The sequence below is a fragment of the Macaca mulatta genome, chromosome 15 (assembly GCF_049350105.2).
Source record: "Macaca mulatta isolate MMU2019108-1 chromosome 15, T2T-MMU8v2.0, whole genome shotgun sequence".
Taxonomy (NCBI): Eukaryota; Metazoa; Chordata; class Mammalia; order Primates; family Cercopithecidae; genus Macaca; species Macaca mulatta.
In genome coordinates, this window is record NC_133420.1 from 8,352,665 (window position 1) to 8,380,473 (window position 27,809).

Here is a 27,809-nt window from a genome sequence, read left to right on the forward strand (position 1 = left end):
AGACACCACACGTTCACCGCTTACATGGTAGAATGTCTGGGATTTGTACTAAAATAACAGAAGGAGCCCATGAACAAGGAAGTTCCTGCAGCAGGGACAGGAAGGAACCTGGGGGCGCCACGCTCTTCACATCTGAAAGCTCCTGTTAGTTTGTAAGGCATACCGTGGAAGATACTCCCCAGCACGGTGGTGGCAGCAGGACTTTGGAGGACCTCTCCTCATCTGTGCCTACCTGCCTAACACTGTCAGTAATTAGCACACAGATATATACCTAAGAGTGGAAAAATCAATACAAAATACATAGAATAATTAGCACAAAGAGATGACTTTCCTACGGTTACCGTAAAAACCCAGGGCTGTCCTGTGGGGCACACTGGCACACCAGACACTACCCCCACCACCAGGGACAAAGCCCCAGGGCGGCCGCCCTCCCACCCCACAGAGACAGCTACGTTTGAAGTTAAGAAATTCTCACAGGACAAAATTAGAAGACATGAAAATTTTTATTTTCAAAAAGAATGTATTTTTACATAAATCTACAACAGAATTCAAATGTAGAAAAAATAAACTATATTCAGGGATACAGCGCTCAGCACAGCACACCCCCTCCCCGGAGTGGGCCATCCTCCCCAGAACAAGACTGAAGGAGGCTCGCCGCCCCCAGGACCCCCACAGCAGGGCAGCCGCAGGCTGGCACACGGAGCTTCCCGAGTCTGTCACAACAGACTGCAAATGTGAGGCGCCCAGACCCTGAGCGTCGAAGACAAAAACCAACCCATTTTCACTGTGGTAACTCACTTCTTAGCGCAGGTCACTCATCCGTACACCTCATCAGAAACAGACGGGCAAGGGAAACCACAGGACATACATCTCCAGATGCCTCGGATAATCCCCTCCTCACCTCTGCCACTGCAGGACCCCCAGGAGAGCCCACCTGACAACCCCCGCTTCCTCCCTGGGCCAGTGCAACCAAAAACCTGCAGGATTCACCCAGGACTCCAGGCCCTGAGAGGCAGAGCCGGCTGGGCTCCCCCAGGACTCCAGGCCCTGAGAGAGGAAGAGTTGGCTGGGCTCCGGGGCCAGGGCCCTCTGTAGACCCAGGACCCAAGCGGGCTTCCCAGAGCATCACAGCCTACACCACCCCAAAGCGCTGCCCCGTGGGACAGACCCAGGCGCCCGTGCCCTCGGCCACCCTGCTCCGCCCTGTGTGGCAGCCCTCACCACAACGGTCTCCACGGAGCTCAGGTTTCAGCCTCGCTCCCCAGAGGTGCCAGCTTGGCCTCCACTGTAAACTGCTGTGCAGGTGAGCACCAGGAAGCCGCACCGCCAGGAGCACAGAGGGGTGGGCGGGCGAGTGAGGGTTCCGGCAAGGACAGTGAGGCTTGCGCTTAGCACCCAACCCCTCGAGGATGCCGAAGGGCAGCGCTGGCCCTGCAGCCCTCATAGGGCGCATCAGTCCCACTGGCATCTGACCTGGAGTGAAGGGCTCAGGGAGCGTTCCCATGCCACAGGCATCCTCCACATCCCAACGGGAGCCCATCAGGAGCTTGGCTCCTTCGCAACTAAGAACCTCCCCACCCCCGCTCCTCCCCCAGCAACACTGAACAGTGAACCTAGAGAGGAAGGCGGCTTCAGAGAGCAGGCGCAGCCAGCCTCAGCACCACCTTTCCGAAGAAACCTTCCGCCCTCTTGCCCCAGGGGAGCCTTTCTCCAAGAAAGCCACATGGAGACGAGCTTCACAAGGACTCACTTGCCACAACCATTCACAAAACCCCACCTTTTATTACAGTCTGTGGTGCTGCTTGTTGCAGGGACACTGAGACAAACAGGAGCGTCGTGCGCAACGACTGTGCTGTCGACGTGTGGCCCACAAGCTCCCGAGACACAAACGGCTCTTTACACGGAAAACCACCACACAATGCTGCTTTCCAGAAAGACAGAAACACACTAGCAACGGCTACTGGCGGGAACGGAGGAGTCAGGGCCCGAGGCCAAAGGGGAGGCCAGCTGGCGGGGCCACGGTGGCGGTGACGGCGTGCACTGGGTCATGGAATATCAAAAAGATACAGAACGTTTACTGAAAAAACACAACGCATGTTAAATTGAACTTCACCCTTTTGTAATAAAAAATTAAAAATTTTTGTTGACTCTGTTTGAACACAATAGACTAGGAACTCTTCCCTAGACAGTGTTAGAATTGGCAAGAAATGTCACCAGCAACTTTTAGAACTTTCCGGTGGTCCACACCTTCCGCTCGGCCAAATCATCTTCAAAGAGGAGGCTCGATCAGGCCCTGTCCTGACCCCCAGGCGCAGACCCTGGGGACCACCTCCAAGACACCATGTTTCTTGCCAATCCGGGTCAACGTCCCGACAGTCCCTCGCGGGCAGGCGCAAAGGGACTTAGCAGTCACTCTTCCACAGTTTAATTGTTTTGTCATTTTCTAGCGCAGCAGAGGCAATGATGTTTTCTGTTGGGTGACAGGCTGTTGAGATCACAACATCTGAAAACAAAGACACAGTCAGAAACAGCCATCCCTGTGCCCTGGGTGCCATCCCAGACTGAGCTCCACCTCTCCCCAGAAACGCTGGTAGCTCCTGCACACCACCCGGGAGGTCTCAGGACAAGCAGCTGCTGCCCACCCTCGACACAGGGAGCCCAGGGGAGGGGAGCGAGGGGACAGCAGCTGGTACCAGGGCGACACAGCCGGTTGGGGGGCAGGGGCAGGAGGCCACAGGGAGTGTCAGCCCTGCCTGCAGACCAGGAGCCCCGCATGCCCCTACTAGCAGCAGCTCGGCACCCACAGGGAGGAGCGTGGCAGCAGGACTGGCTCAGAGGCCAGCGCGCACAAGGACCCCAGTCAGACCCCTCACGGTCCTCAGTCCTTTATCGACAATGTCCCTCTTTTACTCGGACCCTGAGCTGCCCACTCCCGCCACCTCCCACCAATGCTGAGCCTCAGAGCGCTCCACAGGGCTGGCTCTGTCACAGCGAGGACAAGTCCACCACCCGAGCAGGGCAGTCAGATCTAACAGGCTGGTGCAAGGTCGGCCACATCAAATCACAGTTTACAACTTCTACATAAACCAAAGAAACCCCAGAACACCGGTGAGGACCCGGAGGAAGGCCCAGGCCCGCCGTGGAACATGAGTGCTGACCCCAGGCTGGGTGAAGCTGCTCGAGCAGAGGGAGAAGCAGCACCTCCCCCAGTTTCCACAAGGGCTTGCCCCCCCCATGCTCTCATTGGCCCCATGAGACATGGAAATGCAGGGCCAGAGGGTGAGGAAGCAGTGGTGGCTGCAGAGGGCAGCCAGGACCCAGGGAGGGGCAACCCCAGGTCGCTTGGGAACCAGCACCGCTGTGGAGCCCACTAGGCCTGCATGCAGCAGGGGTCTCTCTGGGAGAGGGAACAGGTAATCGAAAGGAGCCAGAGCCTCCAGGATGGGGCAGCGATGACCTCACTGTCCCCGGCCCAGGAAACGGAGCTCGCCGTGAAGTGGGACACGCTACACCCACCTAAAGTCCCACAGCCACACACACCTTCCGGACCAGAATACCCGGCAGAACAGGAAGAAACAGGGTTCAAGACAGGAGCCCTGGGTCCGAGTCGGCAGCACAGTGACCAGCTCCATGCCTTGGGCAAGAGCTCTTAGCAGCGGCTCCTCAATGGGGCCAGCGGAGGGCTGAGGAGGGAAGGGGAAGACGACGGCACCCTACGGGCAGACCACGCTTCACCTACAGGAACTGTCCTCACATGAACAGGCAGCCGTGGCTGCGGGAGCACAGGCCCTCACCTGTGTGGCCTTGTAGTTTCTGTACAATCTCTTTCGTCTGAAGGTTCCAGATGTAAACAAGGTTATCCTCTGAGCCAGACACAATCCACTAAGTAACAACAAGCAGGGAAAACAGGGCAAGGAAAAGCAGGTCAGCGCTCGTGTATGTGGAAGGGGCAGAATCTCCAGTTATGCCCCGCCCCACGCCCACCCCGCTGGTGGCTGCCTGGCTGAACTCAACCAAAAAGCCGTGCCTGCCCTCCAGCCAGGCCTGAGGCTTCCTCCCCCAGTGCGGACAGCCCCGCCTGCTCTACCCCAGCACGGGCCTCGCTCAAAGAAGCCAGGCACCTGCTTGCCCCAGGAGAGGCTTCCAGGCTGGAAGATGCTTCTCAGGTCCCCCTTTCCTGAGTCTGTGTGTCATACACATGCTGCCCAAGAGTCACCCCGGTCTAAGCAGCATCGAGACCAGTGTGGGTGGGCGGGAAAACACTCCCCTCCCTGCTGGGGCGGGTGGACAGCCTCGGAGCCAGCGCACCCACCCAGGGACACCCTGAGCCGCGGAGCTCCACCTGTGGGGTCCCAACCCCCTCGGAAGGCATCGGCCAAGCACTGCCAGCAGAGCCCGGCAACAGGCTGCCTGCCTCCATTAAGGAGCTGGACCTAGAAACAGACGGGACAAGGTGTCCCCGGTGCCTGGCGCAGCGCACTTTGGTTGAAATGGAAATTCATTGTGTGGGCACAGAAAAGCGTCTGAGTGTAAAGCAACCTGTAACAGGGGTGACCTCTCGGGAGAGTAAGCTGGGAACGCGTGAGACGCTTCAAGGTCATAAGACTCACCTTCCCGCCAGTAACAGAGAAATTAGCAAATATGCAGTATTTCTCATTCTTGTGGCCAGTGTACGTCTTCAGGCACTGAAACAGGAGGGGACAGGCTGGTCACAGAGTCATGGATCCCCTTGATTTTGTATAATTCTACGTTCTAAGCAAGGCGTTTCACCACTGACTACACTTACTTCTGAAAAGTACAAGTACAAAACCCACACAATCGAAGATTTAACTTGCAGACTGCCACCCTACGAATACCCAGGTTTTTCAGGAATCTGCACCAAACCCGTGGAAATGGTTCTCTGAGCTCCTCTCCTTTGTCATCAGCGGGGCCACTCTGTCCCCACCAGAGGCCATGACCCAGGGACGGCGCACAACGGGGGCCCGAGCCTGCGGGAGCTCACCTTGCCCTTGCTGTAGTCCCAGAGCTTCAGAGTGCTGCAAGACAGAGAGAGGCGTGAGGCGGCACGGCCGGAGGCGTCCTGTCCCCACGCCCAACTCTGCAGCCACTACGTCACAGCCACCATCAGCGCCAGGTGCAAAAGCCAGCGGGGATGCAACCCCCTTCCCCGTCAGGGTGAGGGCCCCTCAGGCTCAGAGTCCAGTGACTTGGCGTTGGGGAGCCACAGTGTGAGAGCCCCAAGTATTTGCAGTTCCAAGAGAGACTTTAACAGGAAGCTGACGGGTGTTATCGTCCCTGACTCAGGTCATCCTCAAAAGGGTGAGGAAGTCCTCTTGGTTCTGGAAACATCCAGAACAGGTTTTACCACCCAATCACACAGCCCTCAGAGGATCGGGGCCCAGACTTGGACCCACAGGCTGAGGCTGCATGCGTGGGAAAGCTGGAGCTTAGAGAACAGTCCGGGAGGGCAGCGGCTTTGTGAGAGGTAAAACCAAGGTCCTCAGAGGTCAGAACCAGAAAGGGCCTTGGAGGACCCCGGACCACCTACTCCTTCATGCGGGATGGCTAGGCCTGCCCCGGCCACAGTCACTCAACCAGAAAACCGACCCTAAATCCTCCTTTAGTCGGACCTGAGGTTCAGCCTCGGGAAGGGATGGGCAGGGGCCTGCCCTCTGACCTAACAGGCCACTGCCCAGAAGCCAAAGCTCCAGCAGGAGCCTGGGTCCCGTGCCAAGCCCACGACATGCTCTCCGAAGGCTCACGCTGGCGAGCAGGCGTCTCTGGCTGGGGAGGCCACACGCCCGCCCCCACGGTCCCACGCAGTACTCACTTGTCCAGCGTGGCGGCCAGGATGTATTTGCCGTTCGGGGAGAACTTCACGAAAGACACTGGGGGGTTGTCGTCATCTGCAATAAAAACAGACAGGTGACACGGGGCGGGCGCTGACAGCTGGGCAGGGACAGGAGGTGGGACCCGCTCCCCGTCCCCCACGTGCGACATCTGAGTGAGGTCGGCCACCACCACCAGTGCCAGCACCACCACCCCCTGGTGCCCCGAAGGGTGGCCTAGCCACGCACACCAGCCGTGAGCAGGTTCTTGACACCTCAAGCCCATGGCCCCGGGGGCCCCTTGACACCAGGACTTAAGGAATACAGGCCTCCTCGGGCACCGGGCAGTGGCCATTCTCAGGAATCACCTGCCTCACAGGGGAGGGATGAGGTTGGCGAATGCCCAACTCAACGGAGGGACAACTCCACCAGCAGCAAAAAGAGCTGGGGAAGTCACCTTGGAAATCCTCCTTTTTTTTTTTTTTTTTTTTTTTTTGAGACAGAGTCTTGCTCTGTCGCCCAGGCTGGGGTGCAGTGGCCGGATCTCAGCTCGCTGCAAGCTCCGCCTCCCGGGTTTAGACCATTCTCCTGCCTCAGCCTCCCAAGTAGCTGGGACTACAGGAGCCCACCACCTCGCCCGGCTAGTTTTTTTTTTGTTTTTTTTTTTTTTTTTGAGACGGAGTCTCGCTCTGTCGCCCAGCCCAGGCTGGAGTGCAGTGGCGCGATCTCGGCTCACTGCAAGCTCCGCCTCCCGGGTTCACGCCATTCTCCTGCCTCAGCCTCCCGAGTAGCTGGGACTACAGGCGCCCACAACCGCGCCCGGCTAATTTTTTGTAATTTTTAGTAGAGACGGGGTTTCACCGTGGTCTCGATCTCCTGACCTTGTGATCCGCCCGCCTCGGCCTCCCAAAGTGCTGGGATTACAGGCGTGAGCCACCGCGCCCGGCCAGTTTTTTGTATTTTTTAGTAGAGATGGGGTTTCACCGTGTTAGCCAGGATGGTCTCGATCTCCTGACCTCGTGATCCGCCCATCTCGGCCTCCCAAAGTGCTGGGATTACAGGCTTGAGCCACCACGCCCGGCCGGAAATTCTCCTTTTAAGAATTTATCGACGCAAGGGGCATTCATGCCCACACAACCCATCTGCTTGTTGTCACACCCACAGCTAAGGCCCAGGCCTATCAGCTGGACCCTGCAGCCCTGGGGGCAGAGTAGAGCCACTTTTTCTCACACAGCTGAAAGAGTCAAGGCTCCCAGAAGCTGTCCATGTACAGGTCAGAGTTTTCAGGACGTGACAACCCCACAACCCTCACAACCGGAGGAAGGCGTTTCCCCTCGCCCGAGTGAGGAGGGGGGAATCTCAAGGAAGGTGTATCCTGGTGCAGTTCCCACCCCAGGCCCCATCAGGGACCCCCCCCCCCCGCCACCAACGAGCATGTGCACGCGCTGGTGTGTCCCGAGCACCGGGAAGGACGCGGCCCTTGGCATTACCACCACGGGGACGCCTGGCCTCGCCAGGCACCTGGCGTCTCCGCTCCCTCAGCCCGGTCACACACACTGAAAAGGCACGGGAGACTCTGTGAGGCCACGCAGGCCCTCCCTCAGGGGCACCCCACATCACACGGCCAGGCAGGCCGAGGCCACCATGAGGGCCGGGGGCCAGGCTCCCCTAACACAGCTAAGGGCAAATGTGTCTGCATGCCTAACCCAGGCTGCCTGGGCAGAGCTCACAGAGAAGGAACGCATCAGCCGACCTGTCTCAGTGAAGTCCAGAAAGGCCTAACTCACTAGACCTGAGGAGCTGCCGACGGAAAAACTGCTACGCAGCGACCCCTGTTCCCACCCTGGGCTCAGGGGCGCCCAAAACCACCTGTGCCCAGGCTGGAATCCCGGTCCCTGCACCTGCTTGCTGTGGAGCTTTGGGCTAGTGAAGGGGCCTCTCTGCAGGGGGAGAACACCATCCCTCCTCGCAGGTGGCCGTGAGGGTTACGTGCGCTCACACAACAGTGGCACACACAGCTGAGCACAGGTGGCCCGTTCAGGGGACACCAAGGACGGTGTGATCTCGCTCAGGAGGGATGCATGGCAAAAGGCTGGCCCCACAAGGCAGGAAGCTACATAGACTGCTGTGGCAAGGAGACCCATGCTGAAGCCCAGGCCTCCAGAGTCTCAGAGGTGAGCGTACTGGAGACGAGGCCTTCAAAGAGGCAACAGAGTGAAAATGAGGCCCCAGGTGGTGTCCTTACGAGAGGACAGTTGGACACACGGAGGCACCAGGGACACCAGTGTGAAGCCAGGGTAAGGCAGCACCTATAAGCCAAGAGGCCTCCTCGATCCTGACTGCAGCCTCCTGGACTGCGGGGAAACACATTCCTCCCACTGAAAGCCTCCCAGTCTGTGGGGCTTGGTGTCAGCTGGGCCAGCAGGCTACGACAGACTAGGGGGAAGAAGAGCGCAAACGGGGTGCCTCCCCACACAGGGGGTCCGCCCCCAGCTCCCTCTTTAAGGTGTGCCCCATCCCGCACGTCTAACCTAGGCTTCTTTACACTCCCCAGATGAAAGCCCTTCCGCTCCCTTCTGCAGGCTCTGCACGGGGCGGCTGCGAACCCCGGGCCGCCACAGACCCTCAGGCCGCACCCTGCCCGGCACCTGGCCTGCCCACCCAGGCCACGCCATGACCCTCCTTCCTCTCCTCCTGCCGAGACGTGAAGACCTCGGGCCTGTTCTCCACGCCCCCAGCGCACCTCCATCCACCTCGGCAGCACCCCCAGCAGATAGGCAGGTGCTCAGCCTGTCTACTCAAGGAATGATCCAAGAGGCTGGCGCGACAGCAGGGGCCCGAAGCCAGGAGGCGATGGGGGTGCCCAGAGGACGCTAGTGAGCAGAGGACCGAGTGAGGCCCGACAGCACAGGCCGAGGAGCCCCAAACTGGCCCAAGAGAAGAAAGGCCACGGCAGGAAAACTTCACCAGAAGGAGCAACAGAGCCAGCGGGTGGTCAGGAGGAGCTGGCAGAACGGTCGGACAAGGAGGAAGGTTCCTCCTACAGGGGCAGACCCAGGACAGAGAAGGAAGGAGGAGCTGGTGAAGAACAGGGGCAGGGACCCAGCAGGGGAGGCCCTCCCCAGACCCAGCCTCCACGCAGAGAGCCACACTCACCGATGAGCGTCTTCAGGCACTGGCCTGAGGCGGTGTCCCAGATGCGACTTCAAAGCAAAGAGAACAAAAAAGTGTAAGCAGACAAGTTACGACCTCACGCAGGCTGCTGGGAATCAGATCTAAGTTTTAGGACTAGCATGCTTCCCCCGACTTTTTTTTTTTTGAGACAGAGTTTCGCTCTGTCATCCAGGCTGGAGTGCAGTGGAACAATCTCGGCTCACTGCAAGCTCCGCCTCCTGGGTTCACACGATTCTCCTGCCTCAGCCTCCCGAGTAGCTGGGACTACAGGCGCCCGCCACCATGCCAGGCTAATTTTTTTGTATTCTTAATAGAGATGGGGTGTCACCATGTCAGCCAGGATGGTCTCGATCTCCCGACCTCGTGATCCACCCGCCTCGGCCTCCCAAAGTGCTGGGATTACAGGCGTGAGCCACCCCACTCAGCCTTTCCTATCCTTTTTTTAAAAGTTATGCTTCACCCGTTTAATAGTCATTCTCTTGTATTCTAGGGACAAAGACTAAACACTGTCCATACAAACATCAACGGTCCACACACGCTACACACGCGCAGACCATGTGTGGGGTACCCCTGGATCTCTCCTACATAAGCTGTGGTTTACCCCCAACACAGAGGGGCAAGCCTGTTGCTCTCTCCACTCTCCCTGGCCAAGGAGAGGGGCAGCGGCAGCCCAGTGCTTCTCGCAGGCATCTGCCCACGCTCACGCAAACATATACAAGGAATGAGAGGGCTTCTTTCAAAATAAAAATGTAAGAGTATCGTAAGCAGTCTTCTGGACTATTCCCAGAAGGGATGAGCCAGGCATTTACATTATTCCAGTTTCGGGGTTTCTGTGATTTCCGCCAATACAGACGCATTCTGTAAGCAGAGCCCACTGTGTTAGCACCCACAATTCTACTGCACAGATGCCAGCAGCAGAGCACAGGCTCAGGGCAGACGTGGACGAGCCATTCCCAAGCATGAGACCCCTATGGCCGCCACGCACGGCCCCTCCCATCTCTCACCATGGAGAAGCCGCCTCTGGGAAGGCCCCGGGAGCTCTCTGCTCTGAACACCCACCTCCTGTTCTGCCCACACTTCGATAATCCAGGGACGAGACCACACTGGACCTCAGTCACTTCACCCAGGGTTTTTTTTTTTTTTTTTTTTTGAGACGGAGTCTCGCTCTGTGGCCCAGGCTGGAGTGCAGTGGCGCGATCTCGGCTCACTGCAAGCTCCGCCTCCCGGGTTCCCGCCATTCTCCTGCCTCAGCCTCCTGAGTAGCTGGGACTACAGGCGCCCGCCACCGCGCCCGGCTAATTTTTTTGTATTTTTAGTAGACACAGGGTTTCACTGTGGTCTCGATCTCCTGACCTTGTGATCCACCCGCCTCGGCCTCCCAAAGTGCTGGGATTACAGGCTTGAGCCACCGCGTCCGGCCTCACCCAGGGTTTTAAAACCCAGAAGCAGCAACTCTCCTCCCATCTCTGCATCTTCTCAATTCTCTCAGCAACAGCTCCATCCTGCTGCCCCATGGATCTTAAATTCACATCCTCTAGCTCCGCAATCACTGCAGCAGGGCCTCTCCGGAGCCGCCTCATCTCCTAACCCTCAAGACCTGACCCCCGTGTGTCCTTTCAGTTCCGTTTCTCATTTCCTGCATAGGTCCTGCTCCTTCTTGCCATCCACATTCCTAAACATCTTAGCATTTCTGTCACAGTTAAAATGGAAACATTTTTCCCTTCTTCTAGCTGGCAATTCCTAGTAAAGAGAAAAACAGTCAATTTTCGGCCGGGCGCGGTGGCTCACGCCTGTAATCCCAGCACTTTGGGAGGCCGAGATGGGCGGATCACGAGGTCAGGAGATCAAGACCATCCTGGCTAAAACGGTGAAACCCCGTCTCTACTAAAAAATACAAAAAAAAAACTAGCCGGGTGAGGTGGCGGGCGCCTGTAGTCCCAGCTACTCGGGGGAGGCTGAGGCAGGAGAATGGCGTAAACCCGGGAGGTGGAGCTTGCAGTGAGCTGAGATCTCGCCACTGCACTCCGGCCTGGGCAACAGAGCAAGACTCCGTCTCAAAAAAAAAAAAAAAAAAGTCAATTTTCAAGCACTGATGGCACTAAACGCGAGATCACACCACACAGCCAGCAGGGCTGGGGGTTCCAGGCCCAGACTCCAGAGCTGACACGGGGTCTGGGTCCTGCGCTGACCAACTGAGAGACCGTGGTACGTGTCCCTGGCTGAAAAGCAAGGCTGACAGTACCCACGTCACAGGGTTAAATGGGTATTTGAAAAGCAGTGTTGGTGGCATTTAAATATTTGAAAACACGCAAACATATCTACAAAGATGTGTATCTCTCTTCAACTTTCATAGGACTTTTTTTTCATTTTCTTACACTAACTAGAAACTCCTAACAGTGCTGAGTAACACGGGAAACATTCACACCTGTCCCACTTCGGATTTTCACAGAAATAGTTTTAGCGTGTCACCACACGTGAAAATTATTAGTTACCAGTAAGTAGTCAACAATACTGCTCCATCTCGCCGAAGGGTTGGCTGCTGGGTATTATCAATCAGGCGCCTTTCTGACCTCTACTGATTAATCACAGGGACATTTAACGCCTTTAATCTGTCGGCAGAATTAGATCATAGGTTTCCTGATGTTTACTTGATAATCCTTTCATTATCCAATAACGAATGTTGAATTACTTGTCCTGATGTTTACGTGATAATCCTTTCATTATTCAATAATGTTGCATTACTTGGCTGTGGGAATTCCTTTCTGGGCACGGTAGGCTCAGGAGGCTACTTCCTCTGGAATCCTGGCATCAACATTCACCAGTGAGTTGCCCTCTGTGGTTTTCCTCTGGGACCAGCAATCAAGGCTCAGGTAGCAAGGTCATGCTAAATCCAAGAAAATGAACCAGGGAGCTCCCTCCCGTCTGTGGTCTGTCTGCTATTTAACTGGATTCAGGTATAAAGTCACAGGGAATGATGTTCTCTTTAGGCCTTCGATCCCCTTTTCCAGTCTCTTCAGCGGTGACTGGTCCCTCGAGGTGCCATGCCCGGGGCCCCTTTAGGAGCTGTAGCGAGCTCACTGCTGGAGCCGAGGCACTGCTCAGCCTGGATGAGAGTCTTCTGACTACCGCTTCCTCCCCCTGCAGTGCTTCCACCCACTTCCTAGTTAAAATCTTGCTTATTTTGCTTTTCCCATTATGGGGCTTAAAAGGTTTTCATTACCAGCCTCATCGAAGAACACACCTTATATCATCAATGGTCTCATTTGTTTTCCATTTCCCTCCTCATTTCCTTGGTGTACTTTTTCTGATTTCTTTAAAAAGTTCTTAGAGCCAGGTCCATGAGTAATTCTGAGACTGTCCCGTGCTCACTTCTGTTGGTGACACACACACAGAGGTGCCGGGATGGTGGCACCAAAGGCCCTGGCAGCTCCACGCTCCCCCATAGCTCACCCTGTGCACCCCTTCCCTCTGGCTGTTCCTGAATTGTATCCTTTATAATAAGCTGGTAAATGGTCAAGTGTAAACAATGGCTTTAACCGTGGACACTACTGGCCAATGTTGGGCTCCAGATGACCTAATTTTTGCCACAGCACTTTCCAGTGACCTCAGCCCCAAATGCCATCACAGTGCTGCAACTGCATCTTGAACCTCGCGAGGCGATGGCCCGGAAGTGTGTGCTGCAGAGCCCATGGGAGGCCGGGCCGGTGGTCGGGTGCAACTCGACTACGACCCTCTCCCACCACACCCGTCTACTCAAAACCGACGGGGGGTCATGCCTGGCGACTACAGACTGTGACCCCCGGGGATCCCCATGCCAACAGTCACTGGGGAGTCAGACCAGGAAAGAGATTTCAAGTGTGCGTGTCCACCTGAGGGCTCCCTGCAGGAAGTCCTAGTAAGATCTTCAATTCCGCCGGTGGCTGCCCCTGTCCCCCTCCTCCCTAGAGACCAATCTGAACAAGTTATGATGCTGTCCGCCCCACACCCAAAACACAACCCAAACACTCCACTCCCCGCACTCGCTCCCATCAGACATTTCGCTGAGTTAACTCTACTTCTCCACTGCCCTTGTGTCTCCCGAGGAGTGCTGGACACAGATTACCAAGTCCCAGCACTACAAACGTCTGCTGAGACCTAGGTGGGCTTTCCGCAGGAGACCGTCACTCTTCCTCCTGCCCTTCTCCACACTGCCATCTGCTCGGGCTCGCCTGCCCGGCATGGTGACGCGTCCTCACGGGCATGGTGGCACACTCAACATCCCCCCAAAGCAGCACAGCTTTCACCTCAAGGGGTCCAAACACCCATTTTCCACGAGTGTGTGAACAGCACACGTCAGCGTCTACATGGAGCTGAAGTCTGATGGAGGAGGCCCTCCCTGACCCACCCTAACAGCAAGGGCATCTTCCCAGGCACGCCGCCTCGCCACCTGTGCTGCCAACCCCGAAACTGCACTGCGTATCTGTGAACACGTCTGCAGTGTGGCCAGCAGAGAAGCTTCGGAAGTTAAGGACTTGGGTCTGTCGTCACTGCTGTACCCCCAGATGCAGGAACGGTGCAAGGGCTGGCCCTTAGTAAAGTACTCATTGCTTAATGAAGTAAAATATTTTCACTTACCAGAGACCATCATAGCTACTTGAAACTATCAAGGATCCATCACGATTAAAATGAACCTAAGAATTAAGGAAAGGGAGAAGAGACAAAAACTTACTTTCGAGTCATGGACACGACTGCTTCTTACCTGATCGCGAGAAAAAAAAACAAAAACAAAAATTGAGGTATCTTTTTTTGTTTGTTTTCAGAAAGAGTCTCCCTCTGTCACCCAGGCTGGAGCACGATCTCAGCTCACTGCAACCTCCGCCTCCCGGGTTCAAGTGATTCCCGTGCCTCAGCCTCCTGAGTAGCTGGGATTACAGGCACACGCCACCACGCCCAGCTAATTTTTGTATTTTTTTTTTTTTAGTAGAGACTGGGTTTTATCATGTTGGCCAGCCTGGTCTTGAACTCTTGACCTCAAGTGATCCACCCGCCTCGGCCTCCCAAACTGCTGGGATTACAGGCGTGAGCCACCGCGCCCACCTCTTTTTTTTTTTTCTTTCCTTTTTTTTTTTTTTTTTTTATACGGAGTCTCGCTCAGTCACCCAGGCTGGAGTGCAGTGGCGCGATCTCGGCTCACTGCAAGCTCTGCCTCCCAAGTTCACGCCATTCTCCTGCCTTAGCCTCCCAAGTAGCTGGGACTACAGGCGCCCGCCGCCACGCCCGGCTAATTTTTTGCATTTTTAGTAGAGATGGGGTTTCACCGTGTTAGCCAGGATGGTCTCGATCTCCTGACCTCGTGATCCGCCCGCCTCAGCCTCCCAATGTGCTGGGATTACAGGCGTGAGCCACCGCGCCCGGCCCTTTTTTTCTTTTCTTAATAAGAGAAACAGGGTCTCCCTATCTTGCCCAGACTGGTCTTGAACTCCTGAGCTCACATGATCCTCCCACCTTGGTCTTCTAAAGTGCTAGGAGTACAGGCATGAGCCACTGCACCCAGCCAAGGATAAGCCTTCTCACAAGCAAACAGCACCTTTGGAAACTGCATTGTCTCAGGCTATTGGTGCTGATACATTTCCTGGGTGAAGTCAAGTCACACAAGGAAGCCATGGTTTAATGATTTGGGTATGGGACTGAGGTTGTCTGCTTCTACTGTCCAGACTGGAGTTTCCCAGCCTTGGCACTATTGACATTTTAAACCAGACTCTTCCAGGGGGGAAGGGGTGGTGCTGCCTCTGTGCAGTGGCAACCTTTTCTTTTGCTCACTAGATGCCTATAGTTGTGACAACCAAAAATGTCTCCAGACATTGTCATGTGTCCCCAGAGGCAAATCCACACGTATCAAAGGCACCTGTGAGTTGCTACGGCAGACTGCAAGGCCCCATCCCCAGGGCTTCGGATTTGACCAGTCCAGGTGGGAGAGTCCAAGAACGTAAATTTCGAACAGGTCCCGGGGGCATGCTGCCTGCTGCTGCACGCCTGGAGAAGCACTAGGCCAGACTCTGCGAGAGCCTGCCAGCCACATGTGTCATTGTAATTGTTCTAGAAGCTACATTAGAAAAGCTTAAAAGACAAGTGGGCCGGGCGCAGTGGCTCACGCCTGTAATCCCAGCACTTTGGGAGGCCGAGATGGGCGGATCACGAGGTCAGGAGATGGAGACCATCCTGGCTAACACGGTGAAACCCCGTCTCTACTAAAAAAAATACAAAAATAATCTAGCCAGGCGAGGTGGTGGGCGCCTGTAGTCCCAGCTACTTGGGAGGCTGAGGCAGGAGAATGGCGTAAACCTGGGAGGCGGAGCTTGCAGTGAGCTGAGATCCGGCCACTGCACTCCAGCCTGGGCGACAGAGCGAGACTCCGTCTCAAAAAAAAAAAAAAAAAAGACAAGTGAAATTACTTTGATAACGTGTAACCCAATGTATCTAAAATATTATTTCAACGCAATCAACACAAAGTTATTACAAGACACTTTTTTTTTGTGCCAGGTCTCTGAAATCTGCAGGTACCTCACACAGGCCTGAGCTCTGGGCCATCATGCGGCTGGCAGCCTCCATGCTGGGCATGCTGGGTGCTGCGGCCCTAGATGTTCTCCAGCAGACCGAGAGGGGCGAGTACCTGTTTCTGCTCTGACAGGGTGCTCTCACGGTGCCAGGTGCCTAATCATAACCATGTGGCTGGCAGCCTCTCAAAGTACTTTTCTAACTCACAGGGATCCATCTAACCACATTCGTCCCTGCCTTTAATGTGCAAAAAAAGTCTTTTCTTCAGGAGGCTGAGGCAGGAGAATGGTGTAAACCCGGGAGGCGGAGGTTGCAGTGAGCTGAGATCCGGCCACTGCAGTCCAGCCTGGGTAATAGAGCGAGACTCCGTCTCAAAAAAAAAAAAAAGTCTTTTCTTGAGACCATTACGATGGATGGTAATAAGACAAAACAAGTCCCCAAAACTCACAAGGCCAACTCCATGCTTTGCTTTGTTCAGCTTCTTAACCACATTCCAATACTACCCACTGGCAAACATGGCCCAGCTCTGCCATTCCATCCACATTCAGGTGCAAGGGGCAATACAGCCCATCCCCTGCATTCTAGCAGAAGGCTGCCAGAAGAGTTCAGTGCTAGGAAGTAGATAAGAGAGGCCGGACACGGTGGCTCACGCCTGTAATTCCAGCACTTTGGGAAATCGAGGTGGGCGGAACACTTGAGGCCAGGAGTTCGAGACCAGCCTGGCCAACATGGTGAAACTCTGGCTCTACAAAAAAATACAAAACTTAACCAGGCGTGGCATGAACCTGTAGTACCAGCTACTCAGGGGAGCTGAGGCAGGAGAATCACTTGAACCCAGGAGGTGGAGGAGGCAGTGAGCCAAGATCACGCCACTGCACTCCAGCCTGGGCAACAGAGTAAGACCCCGTGCCCAAAAAGAAAAAAAAAAAAAAAGACCCAGCACTTAGGGAGGCCGAGGCGGGCAAATCACGAGGTCAGGAGATCAAGACCATCCCGGCTAACACAGTGACACCCTGTCTCTATAAAAACTACAAAAAAAATTAGCCAGGCGCGGTGGGGGGCGCCTGTAGTCCCAGCTACTCGGGAGGCTGAGGCAGGAGAATGGCGTGAACCCGGAAGGTGGAGCCAAGATCATGCCACTGCACTCCAGCCTGGGCAATAGAGCGAGACTCCGTCTCAATAAATAAAAAAATAAGTATTAAAACAAAAAGGAAATAGATAAGGAAATCAGCCAGAACCCAGCAGGGGATGGCAAGGCCCCTAGCCAAGGAGCACTCCAAGGGCTCTGTGGAGTCCACCTGGGCAGACAAGCAGTAGCAGAAGCTCCAGGGCAGGAAAAACACAGGTCCCAGGTGCAACGAGGGCGCGAGGGCTGTGGCTGACGGCGGTTGGCAGCGACCCTCAGCTGAGGAGCCCTGGCCAGAGAGGGCAAACCCTGGCCAGAGATGGGACAGGGATGGGAGGCAGTAAGCAGGGGGCCACGTGCCTCAAAGTCTCTAAAGCTCCAAAATGTACCTATCAAAAAGCTAAACACATATCCTGACTACTGCATTTCCCCTCCAAAGTCATCCTTCACAAACTGCCACAGATGCAAACAGGATGTTCGCTGCACTCCTTTTTGTTCAAGTGAGAATTACACATAAGCACCCACTGAGAGGACTGGCACAGTCCCTGCTCACACAGCAGGCCCACACCAGCAGTCCAAGAGTATAGATGTGCGCAGACATCAAAGGTGCCCCAGGACAGACACGGTGGCTCCCGCCTGTAATCCTAGCACTTTGGGAGGACCAGGCGGGTGGATCACTTGAGGTCAGGAGATCGAGACCAGCCTGGCCAACATGGTGAAACCCTGTCTCTACTAAAAATACAAAAATTGCCAGGCGCAGTGGCTCAAGCCTGTAATCCCAGCACTTTGGGAGGCCGAGACGGGTGGATCACGAGGTCAGGAGATCGAGACCATCCTGGCGAACACGGTGAAACCCCGTCTCTACTAAAAAATACAAAAAACTAGCCGGGCGAGATGGCGGGTGCCTGTAGTCCCAGTTACTTGGGAGGCTGAGGCAGGAGAATGGCGTAAACCCGGGAGGCGGAGCTTGCAGTGAGCTGAGATCCGGCCACTGCACTCCAGCCCGGGTGACAGAGCGAGACTCCGTCTCAAAAAAAAAAAAAAAAAAAAAAAAAAAAAAAAAATTAGTCAGTCGTGGTAGTGGGCACCTGTAATCCCAGCTATTCGGGAGGCTGAGGCAGGAGAATCACTTGAACCCAGGAGGCAGAGGTTGCGGTGAGCCAAGATCGCACCACTGCACTCCAGCCTGGGCAACAGAGTGAGACTCCATCTCAAAAAAAAAAAGAAAAAACAAAGCCCCCACAAACCTCTCTGCAGTGGAGACGGCTACAGAGCAGCAGCTGTGGTGCAGTACCAGTTACTTAAAGGACAGCAGTGAGCTACGCTGGAAAAGACGCACCTAAAACAGCAAAGTAGAAGACCACAGAGGGACCGACTCCACCTCCCAGCAGCTGACCCCAGGGGTGACTCAGGGAATTCATTTTCTACTTCCTACATTTGCTCACCTTTGTAGGTTTTTTTGTTTTGTTTTGTTTTTTTTGTTTTTTTGTTTTTTTTTTTTTTTGAGATGGAGTCTCGCTGTGTCGCCCAGGCTGGAGTGCAGTGGCCAGATCTCAGCTCACTGCAAGCTCTGCCTCCCGGGTTTTTACGCCATTCTCCTGCCTCAGCCTCCCGAGTAGCCGGGACTACAGGCGCCCGCCACCTCGCCCGGCTAGTTTTTTTTTGTATTTTTTTAGTAGAGACGGGGTTTCACCGTGTTAGCCAGGATGGTCTCGAACTCCTGACCTCGTGATCCGCCCGTCTCGGCCTCCCAAAGTGCTGGGATTACAGGCTTGAGCCACCGCGCCCGGCCTTTTTTTTTTTTTAAGACATGGGGTCCCACTCTGTCACCCAGGCTGGAGTGCAGTGGTACCATCTTGCTCACCAGAGCCTCAAACTCCTGAGCCCAAGCAATCCTCCCACCCTGTCCTCCCAAGTAGCTGGGACCACACGTGCACACCACCACGTCTGGCTAATTTTTTGCTTTTTGTATAGAGACAGGGTCTCACTCTGTTGTCCAGGCTGGTCTCAAACCCCTGGTCTCACGGGATCCTCCTGCCTCAGCCACCCAAAGTGCTGGAGTTACAGGTGGGAGCCATGGCACCCAACCTGTTTTTGTTTTTGTCTTTTTATGAGCAAACTACTTTTGTAGGAAAAAGACTTTTAAAATCCTGCCTATCACCTGCGAGTCCCACCTGCACTATCTTTGGCCTCTAGGATGCTCATGGAATTCTTTCTTCCAACTCAAAGGCCACCAGCGAACCCCTTTCTCAGGTTACTTCACAAGTGTTCATTTGTCAGCCCAGTCTGAAAGTCAGTTCCGCTGACTGTGACCCAAGGTGCCCTGAAGGGCAGGGGACTGGCACCAAGGGGCTGGGCCCACGAGCACACAGCCACAAGCACAGGGCCACATGATGACATTCCCACAGCAAACAGCCTCCCTGCAGCGGTGACACTGGGCCTGCGAGGGCCTTGTGGCCCGGTTATGTGCGGGGCTCAGACACCGCACCCCGCCCTGGCCTGACACACTACCCATCCAGCCAGTACCAGGGCTTCGCCTGCCATCTCACTCGGGCAAAGCCTTGCAAGGGTAAAAATGCTTAAACCCATTCACCACCAAGACAACAGAAAATGAATGCCACACTGGCGGGCAGCATGGCACAAACGCTGCATCCACCTTTCCTTCTGCTTCTCAACGAAGGGCAGGCTTCGCCGAGAAACTGCCTCATGCACTTTGTTAACAGAAGAACCTTCTGGCCACTCTGAAATGGAGCGGTTTGTGATACTGCATACACTTTAACTCTCGGCCATTTGTTCTTGTTTTCTTCTTTTTAGACGGAGTTTCGCTCTTGTTGCCCAGGCTGGAGTGCAGTGGCACGATCTCAGCTCACTGCAACCTCTGCCTCCCAGGTTCAAGCGAGTCTCCTGCCTCAGTCTCCCCAGGAGCTGGGATTACAGGCGCTCACTACCACGCCCAGCTAATTTTCATAGTTTTAGTAGAGACGGGGTTTCACCATGTTGGTCGGGCTGGTCTCAAACTTCTGACCTCAAGTGATCCACCCACCTCGGCCTCCTAAAGTGCTAAGATTACAGGCGTGAGCCACCATGCTCGGCCTCTCGGTCATTTGTTTTGCACAGTGGTACAGCAACAGCAGAATGGCAGGATGTGTTCCTTTGCAAAGCCTGTTCTCCAGAGAGCTCCAGCTTCCAACTGTTCCCACCAGGACTGGGCCATCCCCGCCCAGAGCTAACTCCACTCAAAACTCACACTTCACCTACACTCCCACTCCCAGCACCCTTCTCAGCCTGGCCGCCCTTCCTGTCCCATGCATCAGTTCAGGGTACACTACCCTCTGAACGCCTGTGGCCACTGCCCACCCCCCATCCAGCCTGCACGAAAGGCCCCTTGGTGCTCACCACAGGGCACCCCACTGACACCTCACCACCCCCTTGCCATCCCTCTACTGCACACAGGACTCATCTCTCAGGTCCCAGCCTCCAACCTGATTGCTCTAGACTGTGGCATGACAGCAGGAATCAGATAGGCACAGGCAACGTCCAGGCTTACGCCCCTCGGGGAGACAGCTGGCCACATCCAGCATCAGAGGCACGTAGTGCCGGACACCACCCCGTCTGTGTCAGCAGGACTTACGGCCGAGACTGGATCCGAGTGAGCTGGCAAAGTCTTGAGGCACTTCCCTGTTTTCACATCCCATATCCTCACACTTTCATCAAACTGAACACAAAAGAAGAAATGACAGTGATTCTACAGGAAGGAGAAGGAGCAAACCTCCCCGGAACCCAAGACCTGCCACCAGTCCATCCTCCCCACAAACAGCACAGAAAGGACTCGGGCCCCACCTGCCTTCTCCACAGTGGCTACAAGCAAGTTCAACAGCCTTCCCAACATCCAACACCACCTCCCCCAGGGAAGACACCCCGGCCACACTCACGGATCCTGAGACAATAAGGTTGGACTGGGGATTGAAGTTACAGCAAAAGACATAATTACTGTGTCCCTTCAGGGTTTTCAAACACTTCCCCTAAAACAAGAGTATTAGTAGTATTACTCCAGTGCTTATTTCCCCAAACATAAGTGTCGGATCACATTCATCAATGCCTGACAGCTCAGAGCATGCCTGATGCCCCGCCAGCAACTGGCTGTTCCCCGAAGTCAACTCGACCTCCCCCACCCGCCCCCGCCCCGTGCCCCTGCAGCCAGTCTTCCCTGGAGAGGAGCACTGAGTGCTGCTTACCGAGCAGTCAACCCAGTCCCCACCACCCGCCCTGTGCCCCGCTGCCGGTCTCCCCTGGAGAGGAGCGCTGAGTGTTGCTTACCGAGCTCACGTCCCATATCTTCAAGGTTTTGTCATCTGAGGCGGAAACAAGAAGGTTAGAATCTGACGACCAGGCTACATCGGATATTCCCTTGGGGAGAAAAAACAGGGTCAGTAACTTGCCAGGACAAAGTAGGACCGGTTAGCAAAAGGTCAAAATCCCAAACATCTCCATTGCCCTCAGGAAATCTTCTCACTAGCCTTAACCTTACAAAAGACACGCGGCCCTGGAGGAAAACAGCAGGCTTTCCACAGCTCTGCCAGCCTCACAGACACTCCTCCGTGGGAAGTCAAATGTATTTGCGTTAAAAGTTCAAGATGCAAATAACTCTAAAAAAACAACGTGGAAATTTAAATCTGAACCCACAGCTCTCGAAGCAGCCCTGACCCCTTGATCACTAGGAGCCACCCTGTTCAACAGTCAACATTACCGCACGGGGCTGAAACCTACCAGCTTGTGGCCAGATATGGTTTTCTCAAATTTCCCATCATACGCGCCCCAAATTTTAATGAGTTTATCAGCGGCTGAAAGAAAACAAAAGGATCTGAGGCTAAGAGCAAGACACAGTTGTCCAGTCATCCAGAATCCAAAGTCTGGGCTTTTCCCACATGAGCCCCAGATGATCAGCATGAACCACATGGCTCAGAACCCATTCCGCACGGCCACATCCCCGAGAGGACCAGTCCCCTTCCCCTCCCTCCAAGGGCCCACGGGCAACTTCTTCTATTTCTTTTTTCGTTTTTTTGAGACGGAGTCTCGTTCTGTCACCCAGGCTGGAGTGGAGTGGCATGATGTCGGCTCACCGCAACCTCCACCTTCCGGGTTCAAGTGATTCTCCTGCCTCAGCCTCCCAAAAGCTGGGACTACAGGCATGTGCCACCATGCCTGGCTAATTTTTTTTTTGTATTTTTAGTAGAGACGGGGTTTCACCATATTGGCCAGGCTGCTCTCAAACTCCTGACCCTGTGATCCACCCGCCTCAGCCTCCCAAAGGGCTGAGATTACAGGTGTGAGCCACCACGCCCAGCCCCCACGGGCAATTTCAATCGGCACTAAGGTGACAGTTCTAGGAGGAGACACGCCCACCTGCTACAGCCCCCCAGCGGCAGGTGAGGAAACCAGCCACCCCCAGCCGGTTTGTTGTCTGCAGCTCAGACCGCCTTTCCCAGCAGCTAAGGACCTCAGTGCTACGTACATGAACTTGCCAGCCACTCTCCATTCGGGCTGAATTTCACAGAGGACACTGCTTTGGTGTGGCCAGCAAGGGTGAACTTTAGAGCATAGTTTGGCTTCACGGGTGTAGGCTGCGGGAGAGACCAGTTAGCGAAAAGTTACCACCACTGTGCGTTCCACTCGTGACCAGTTTGGATTGTGACTCCAGCATTTAATTTCGGCTCAGATCTTTAGAGCTCCAAATCCACATGCCCAGTGCCTTCCACCAATCCCTATGTGGACGTCACCTTTCAAGTGGAACACATCTGAATCTGAGCCCACTACTTCCCCACAAGACCTCTTCTGTAGTCCCCAAACTCCGTACCAACAGCACCAGCCGAGCCAGAAACATCTGAGGCCCCCTCAATGTATCACCCCACCTCAAGCCCACCTCTGATCCTGCTACAACACAGGAGGCCCCCACCAGCTCCAGCCTTGGTCCAGCGTCCCACTGCCCCCACCCCACACATACCCGAGGCCCTGCTCCCTTTGCTAAAGGTCTACAGGAGGGCTTGCAGATCTGCCTGTGCCTCAGGATCGCAGCCGGGGTGGGGGCAACTATGGAGAGATTTTTTCTGGGTCCTAGAGACTCTCACAATCAGGACCGAGAATCTGTTCCCTCCTCCAGGTGACAGACTGGGGATTCCTGGCACAGCAGGTAACAAGCACTCATTAGGTATGTGGTCAGTAAATCAAAATTAGCAGTGACATTTAACTGAGTAGGGAAGACAAGGCTTATGAGCTTGAAACGTTTCCAAGAATCTCTAAGCATATTTGCCCCCGGAAGGCGCCCAAGGAGCCCCTGGGCACGCACCTTGCTCTGAGTGGCGGATGACGAAGGGGTTGGCTGTGCTCTGGCAGCCTCGGTCTCGGGCTTCTTCTCCTCCGTTGCCATGGCTCTGATGCTGGCCGCACAAGGAACGTGGACGGAGGGACCTGGTGACAGAGGTAGTCTGCTGAGATGCAGAACAGGAAGCCAAGAAACAAACCATATTTTTAAAAATTGATTTCCAGGAAAAAGGACGAAAAGAAAAACATTTGAGTACCATATTGAGCCCTGCAGCAAACAAACCATTCCAAATCGAGGACCCTATTAATGACCCTAAGTCGTTGCTAATACTTTCCAGCTGCTCCGCTGACACCCTGTGCTCGCCCCTTTTGTAATCATACTGAAACACCTCACCCTCAAGGGCGCTTCTTATTTTGTCATCCAGAAGTCTGCAGGAATGCAGCAGTTTGTGCAAACAAAATGCAATTTTCTTCAGAGTCCTGGACACATTAAAAAAAGAACGGCAAAGGGTTTCCTGACAGAAAGCTAACACGCCAAATGGCAGATGACTGAGCTTCAGAGTGTAGAAGTTTGGCAGCACATCCAAATCCTAAAATGCACCCCAAGTGATGCAATCACGTTCACAGACATGTTTGAAAACACAGGCGCAGGCACCCAGTGGTCTACGCCTCATGGGTGGGCTCCAGCGCCTCCATGCACAGGCTGCAGGCGCGTGCATGCTCTGCCTGCTGGAACTTCCACGTCCTGCCTTCTGAAAAAGCAGCCGCAAGTCCACCAACGATATTCTACGAGCAAGACTCACACTGCAGGGGAACGAAAAAAGACTGCAGTTCAATGGGTTTCACCTTGACAGTGAAAATGACCCCAAATCTGTACAGTAAGCAGCTAGTTTCCTCTACCACGGGAATAGATTCATTACTTGAATACATCTCATAAAAGCACAACAGGTTACTCAGAAAGGAGGGACGGCGTTATTAAAAGGGAAAGCCACTGAGACACGCTTGCAAATACCACTGGCCATCGGAATCCTGGAAGCTAGCGCTACCATCCATCTAATGAGTTTACACACTGGAAATTCTAGCTTGGAGCTTTCAACTGAAATCTTGCACAGGCTGCTTGTAACACTAACGCGAAATGGAAGGCATCAAAAAGCACGTCTCAAAGTCTTCATCCAAGAGGAAGGCAGAGAAATTACAACACCCACTTTGCAGAGAACAGGTGTGGCCACCGCTCCATTTCACCTGCAGCAAAGATTCCCTGCGCAAAGACGGATTGCGCTGCATCTAGGGCCGAGTACTGTACAAGAGTGGGGGAGGGGAGGGGCAGGCCCTGTAGCACTGCCCAGAGGACGAAGTGCCAGTACAAAACCTGTCCTCAGTAAATGCCAGCTACGTGGTGCTTGTCATCAGTGCAACCTGGCCATGCCAGTTTAACCCAACTGCTGCCTTTTCCTTGGCAGGCTGGACAAATACAAGGAGAGAGAGGAACTAAGGAAATCCAAGCAAAAAGCTGCAAAGTCCACTGCAAAGGTCCTAGCGTGAGACAGCGAGGCCAGGGCAAAAGCTGAGTGAAGTGTGGCCATGCTCTACCCAAGTGAAACACCAGAGGAACAGAAGGTGAAACAGGCAGCTCAGAGGGCCGAGCAGCTCCCGTCAGCATCAACTCACCTAGGTGAGGGTAGACACCTGGAAACACCCTCACATGAGGAACAACAGGTAGGCGGTCTTACAAAAAAGGTGCCCAGCCCCTCCCAGCTCAAGCCCAACCTGCCCAACCCTTTGGGCTCAAAAACCATTAACATTTAAAAGAAACAAACAAAACAACCTTAACCTGACTTTTAAGAATACAGTGGCAGGGTGTGGTGACTGACGCCTGTAATCTCAGCACTTTGGGAGGCCAAGGCAGGAGGCGGGCAGATCCTGAGGCCAGGAGATAAAGACCAGCCTGGCCAACATGGAGAAACCCCGTCCCAACTAAAAATACAAAAATTAGCCGGTGTGGTGGCGGGTCCCTGTAATCCCAGCTACTTGGGAAGGCTGAGGCAGAAGAATCGCTTGAAATTGGAAGGCAGAGATAGCAGTGAACCAAGATTGCACCACTGCACTCCAGCCTGGGCCAAAGAGTGAAAAATTCCGTGGTGGTGGTGGTAGGGGGAGAGATGCAATTTCTTGACCCAACACACCTGCCAAGTTTCTACCTCAGTAGTGGCATCTAGGCTTGGCATTTTTTTTTTTTTTTTTTAAGACAGAGTCCAAAGAGTCCAGCGGAACGATATCGGCTCACTACAACCTCCACCTTCCGGGTTCAAGTAATTATTGTGCCTCAGCCTCCTGTGTAGCTGGAATTACAGGTGCGTACCACTACACCCTGCTACTTTTTTGTATTTTTAGTAGAGACAGGGTTTCGCCATGTTGCCCAGGCTGATCTCGAACTCCTGACCTCAGAAAATCCGCCCGCCTCAGCCTCCCAAAGTGCTAGGACTACAGGCGTGAGCCACCGCGCTGGGCCAAGGCTTGGCATTTTCATGACCAACCAGGTGTCTCTGTGGAACAATCATTTTGAGGGAACAGGAAGGTTGGAGACTTGATACTGAGGAAAGGGGGGGGACCGAGGTTACAGGCACGGTGATGAGGAGGTGACCTCTAGACCAGCTGCTGCCTGACTCCACCTAGCAGCCACTGCTTTTCATCCAGGTAAGCCTGACCACCTGAAGCCCAGCAACCAAATCTCAGTATGGCCTCCTGGACTGCATGCCACAGGCTGATGCCTGAGTCCCTCAGTCCCTGAGATCCAGCCCAGGAACCTGCCTGCGGCGTGCAGTCAGGAGAGCACACTGTGTGCAAAGACAAGAATTAATCTGCATCTTCAACACCAGCCAGGTGGCCAGCCCAACACAGGTGGGAACCCGGCTCTACCTCTCTGAGATCCTGGACAGGCTTCCGCCTGGGTCCTTCGCTTACCTGTCTTCCCCACCGGCTAGCACAGCACCTGCCCAGGTCACAGATTAAACTAGCATTTGAAGAGATGGGTAAACGGACCTGGGTGAGTGGAAACTTGCAAGCGAGACAGCAGGGAGTGTCGTTAGCGATAAATAACAGGCCGACCTCAGTTTGGTCCCGGAACGTAACCGCTCAAAATGGCTCTCGCAGATCGGCCAGGACAGGTCTGCGGCCCCGCGCGAGGAGGCACGGTGGGCCCCCCGTTTAGGACCGAGGACCCGCACCCCAGGACCCCACCTAGCGAACTGCAGCCTGGCTACCTCGGGTTGGGGTGAGCGGCGGGAGCGGGCTGGGGGCGTTTCTACGAGGAGGGGAAGCGCACCACGTCCAGGGACTGAGTGGCTTGGTGGGTCTGGGGTCCTTCCTTGAAGGGGCAGAGGAGGAAGAGGGGCGATGTGAGGCCGGTACGCCGCCTGCGGGAAAGAGGCCCCAGTGCCGGCGCTCTGGCCTTGTCAGTGGCCCGCCGGGGAAGCGGAGGTGGGGGCGCGAGTGGGGGCGGACGGGGTGGAGGGGCCTACGCGCGCAGCCGTCCACCGAGAGGCCAGGGCGGGGGTCCCGGGCGGGGCCGCTGCAGCTGGAGCAGCGCCCGGGGCTGGGCCTGGCCCGAGGCCCGGCGGGGAACACGTGCGGCGGCCGGGGGTGGTTTGGCGGCTCCTGGCGCCGCCCCGCTGCCCGCCTTGCGCTCCCCGGGCCGGGCGGCTACCCGCTTACCTGCCGGGCCGCGGCGGCGGGGCCGGGCGCTCGGGGCGTCGCGTCGGCCGCCGCCTGGGCGGGAGCGCGGACTCAGCTCGACGAGGCGGCAGCTCGGGCGGGCGCCAGGCGGCGGGGGCGCAGTGCGCGTGCGCGAGGGGAGGGGGGCGGTGTCCTGGGGGCGGGGCGAGCTCACAAAGCCGGCCTCTCGGAGGAGCGCTACGGGCAGCGGCAGCGGCCAGAATGCCTCGGGCCGGCCCAACGCTTTAAAGGGACAGCACGGGGCGCGTGCTTCCCGCTTAAAAGCTTTAATCCCCGAATTTGGCTGGTGCAGGCCCTCCTAATGTACTTCCTAAAAATTGAAGTATAATGATACATACAGGAAAGTGCTAGTGTGCCCTCGCGTTTCCACAGACAGCACGCCCTGCACAAAGACACAAGCGGCCTTCCGGGACCTGCGCAGATGGCGTCGCCCGGCGTTGTCCCCGGAGTCAAGTCGGACCGGGGCACCTCCCCGGGCGACCAGGCCCCTTCTTGATCATCGCTGGTACGGATGAGAGCAGCAGTGGGCATTTGGAAAACACCCGGGACCGCTCCCGGGCGCAGTGCCCCCATGTGGCCTCCCACCCCAGGCAGGTAGGACGACTCCTGCCCATTTGGAAGACCAGGAACCTGCGCGTTCGTTCACAGGGTTCGGAAGCCCGGGCTGCGCCTTCCCGCTGGGCCGGCTGCCGGGCTGCGGGCGCTTCCCGCCTCTGCATGCAGAGCCCGCGGTGCACGAACCTGCTCCCCGCCAGCCCCGCGGACTGGCAGAGCCGCGCTGGAGTCACTCCGCAGTGCGCAAACTCACTTCGCAGCGGGCTCTCTGGGGGCCAACCCTTCCCTCCTGGGCGGGCATTTTCTCCTCCAGGTACAACGGGGTGGTCCCCAGAGGAGGACTCAGGGTCTTAAGGAGAAGCTGAGGCCCGGTCCTCTGGCCTCGACGACTGCACATTCTCGCCTGCTTCACTTCGTAGAGCCTTGGAGGTAGGCACGGCCTCCCTATCCCCTCAGCTAGGCCTGTGGGTAGAATAACGCAGTCCCTTATTCTCCAATTAAAAATGGGAACACAGAATGTGACACAGGAACCCGTGCAAACA

General features: G+C 55.5%; 2 protein-coding genes across 19 annotated transcripts in view; one reads left to right on the forward strand and one right to left on the reverse strand.

Moving 5' to 3' along the window:
* Positions 1-484: 484 nt before the first annotated feature.
* On the reverse strand, positions 485-27,682 carry WDR5 (WD repeat domain 5). Of its 17 annotated transcripts, none has more exons than XM_077967192.1 (15): positions 27,454-27,500; positions 27,051-27,214; positions 23,006-23,144; positions 22,175-22,283; positions 21,430-21,503; positions 20,980-21,069; positions 20,595-20,684; positions 20,294-20,377; positions 13,617-13,672; positions 8,985-9,031; positions 5,831-5,906; positions 5,003-5,036; positions 4,611-4,685; positions 3,795-3,882; positions 485-2,503 (listed from the first exon to the last, which is right to left on the reverse strand). In XM_077967192.1, exons 3-15 carry the CDS (start codon positions 23,084-23,086, stop codon positions 2,403-2,405), a joined length of 1,005 nt encoding a protein of 334 aa, XP_077823318.1. In that variant the 5' UTR covers positions 23,087-23,144; positions 27,051-27,214; positions 27,454-27,500; the 3' UTR covers positions 485-2,402. The 17 variants fall into 17 exon arrangements, with proteins under 17 accessions (XP_077823318.1, XP_077823314.1, XP_014971906.3 ...); XM_077967188.1 differs by having other exon boundaries at positions 20,297-20,377; positions 23,006-23,127; positions 27,343-27,478; XM_015116420.3 differs by having other exon boundaries at positions 23,006-23,127; positions 27,343-27,478.
* The window catches only part of BRD3 (bromodomain containing 3), a 109,115-nt gene continuing 108,435 nt past the window's right edge, over positions 27,130-27,809 (forward strand). The window contains exon 1 of one of the 2 annotated variants that reach the window (XM_077965422.1): positions 27,130-27,696. The gene's annotated coding sequence lies outside the window, so the exon portion shown is untranslated. The remainder of the gene's footprint in view (positions 27,697-27,809) is intronic. The other variant, XM_077965421.1, reaches the window with a different exon arrangement.

What these genes read in the sequence shown, in the direction of transcription:
- WDR5 (XM_015116420.3), bottom strand. Translation starts at nt 27,431, where the DNA reads ATGCAGAGGCGGGAAGCGCCCGCAGCCCGGCAGCCGGCCCAGCGGGAA. An exon ending in CATCCGCCACTCAGAGCAAG is followed by an intron (nt 22,284 to 23,005) that starts GTGCGTGCCCAG and finishes TCTCTCCCGCAG; the next exon opens with CCTACACCCGTGAAGCCAAA. An exon ending in CCATATCTGGCCACAAGCTG is followed by an intron (nt 21,070 to 21,429) that starts GTAGGTTTCAGC and finishes TTTCTCCCCAAG; the next exon opens with GGAATATCCGATGTAGCCTG.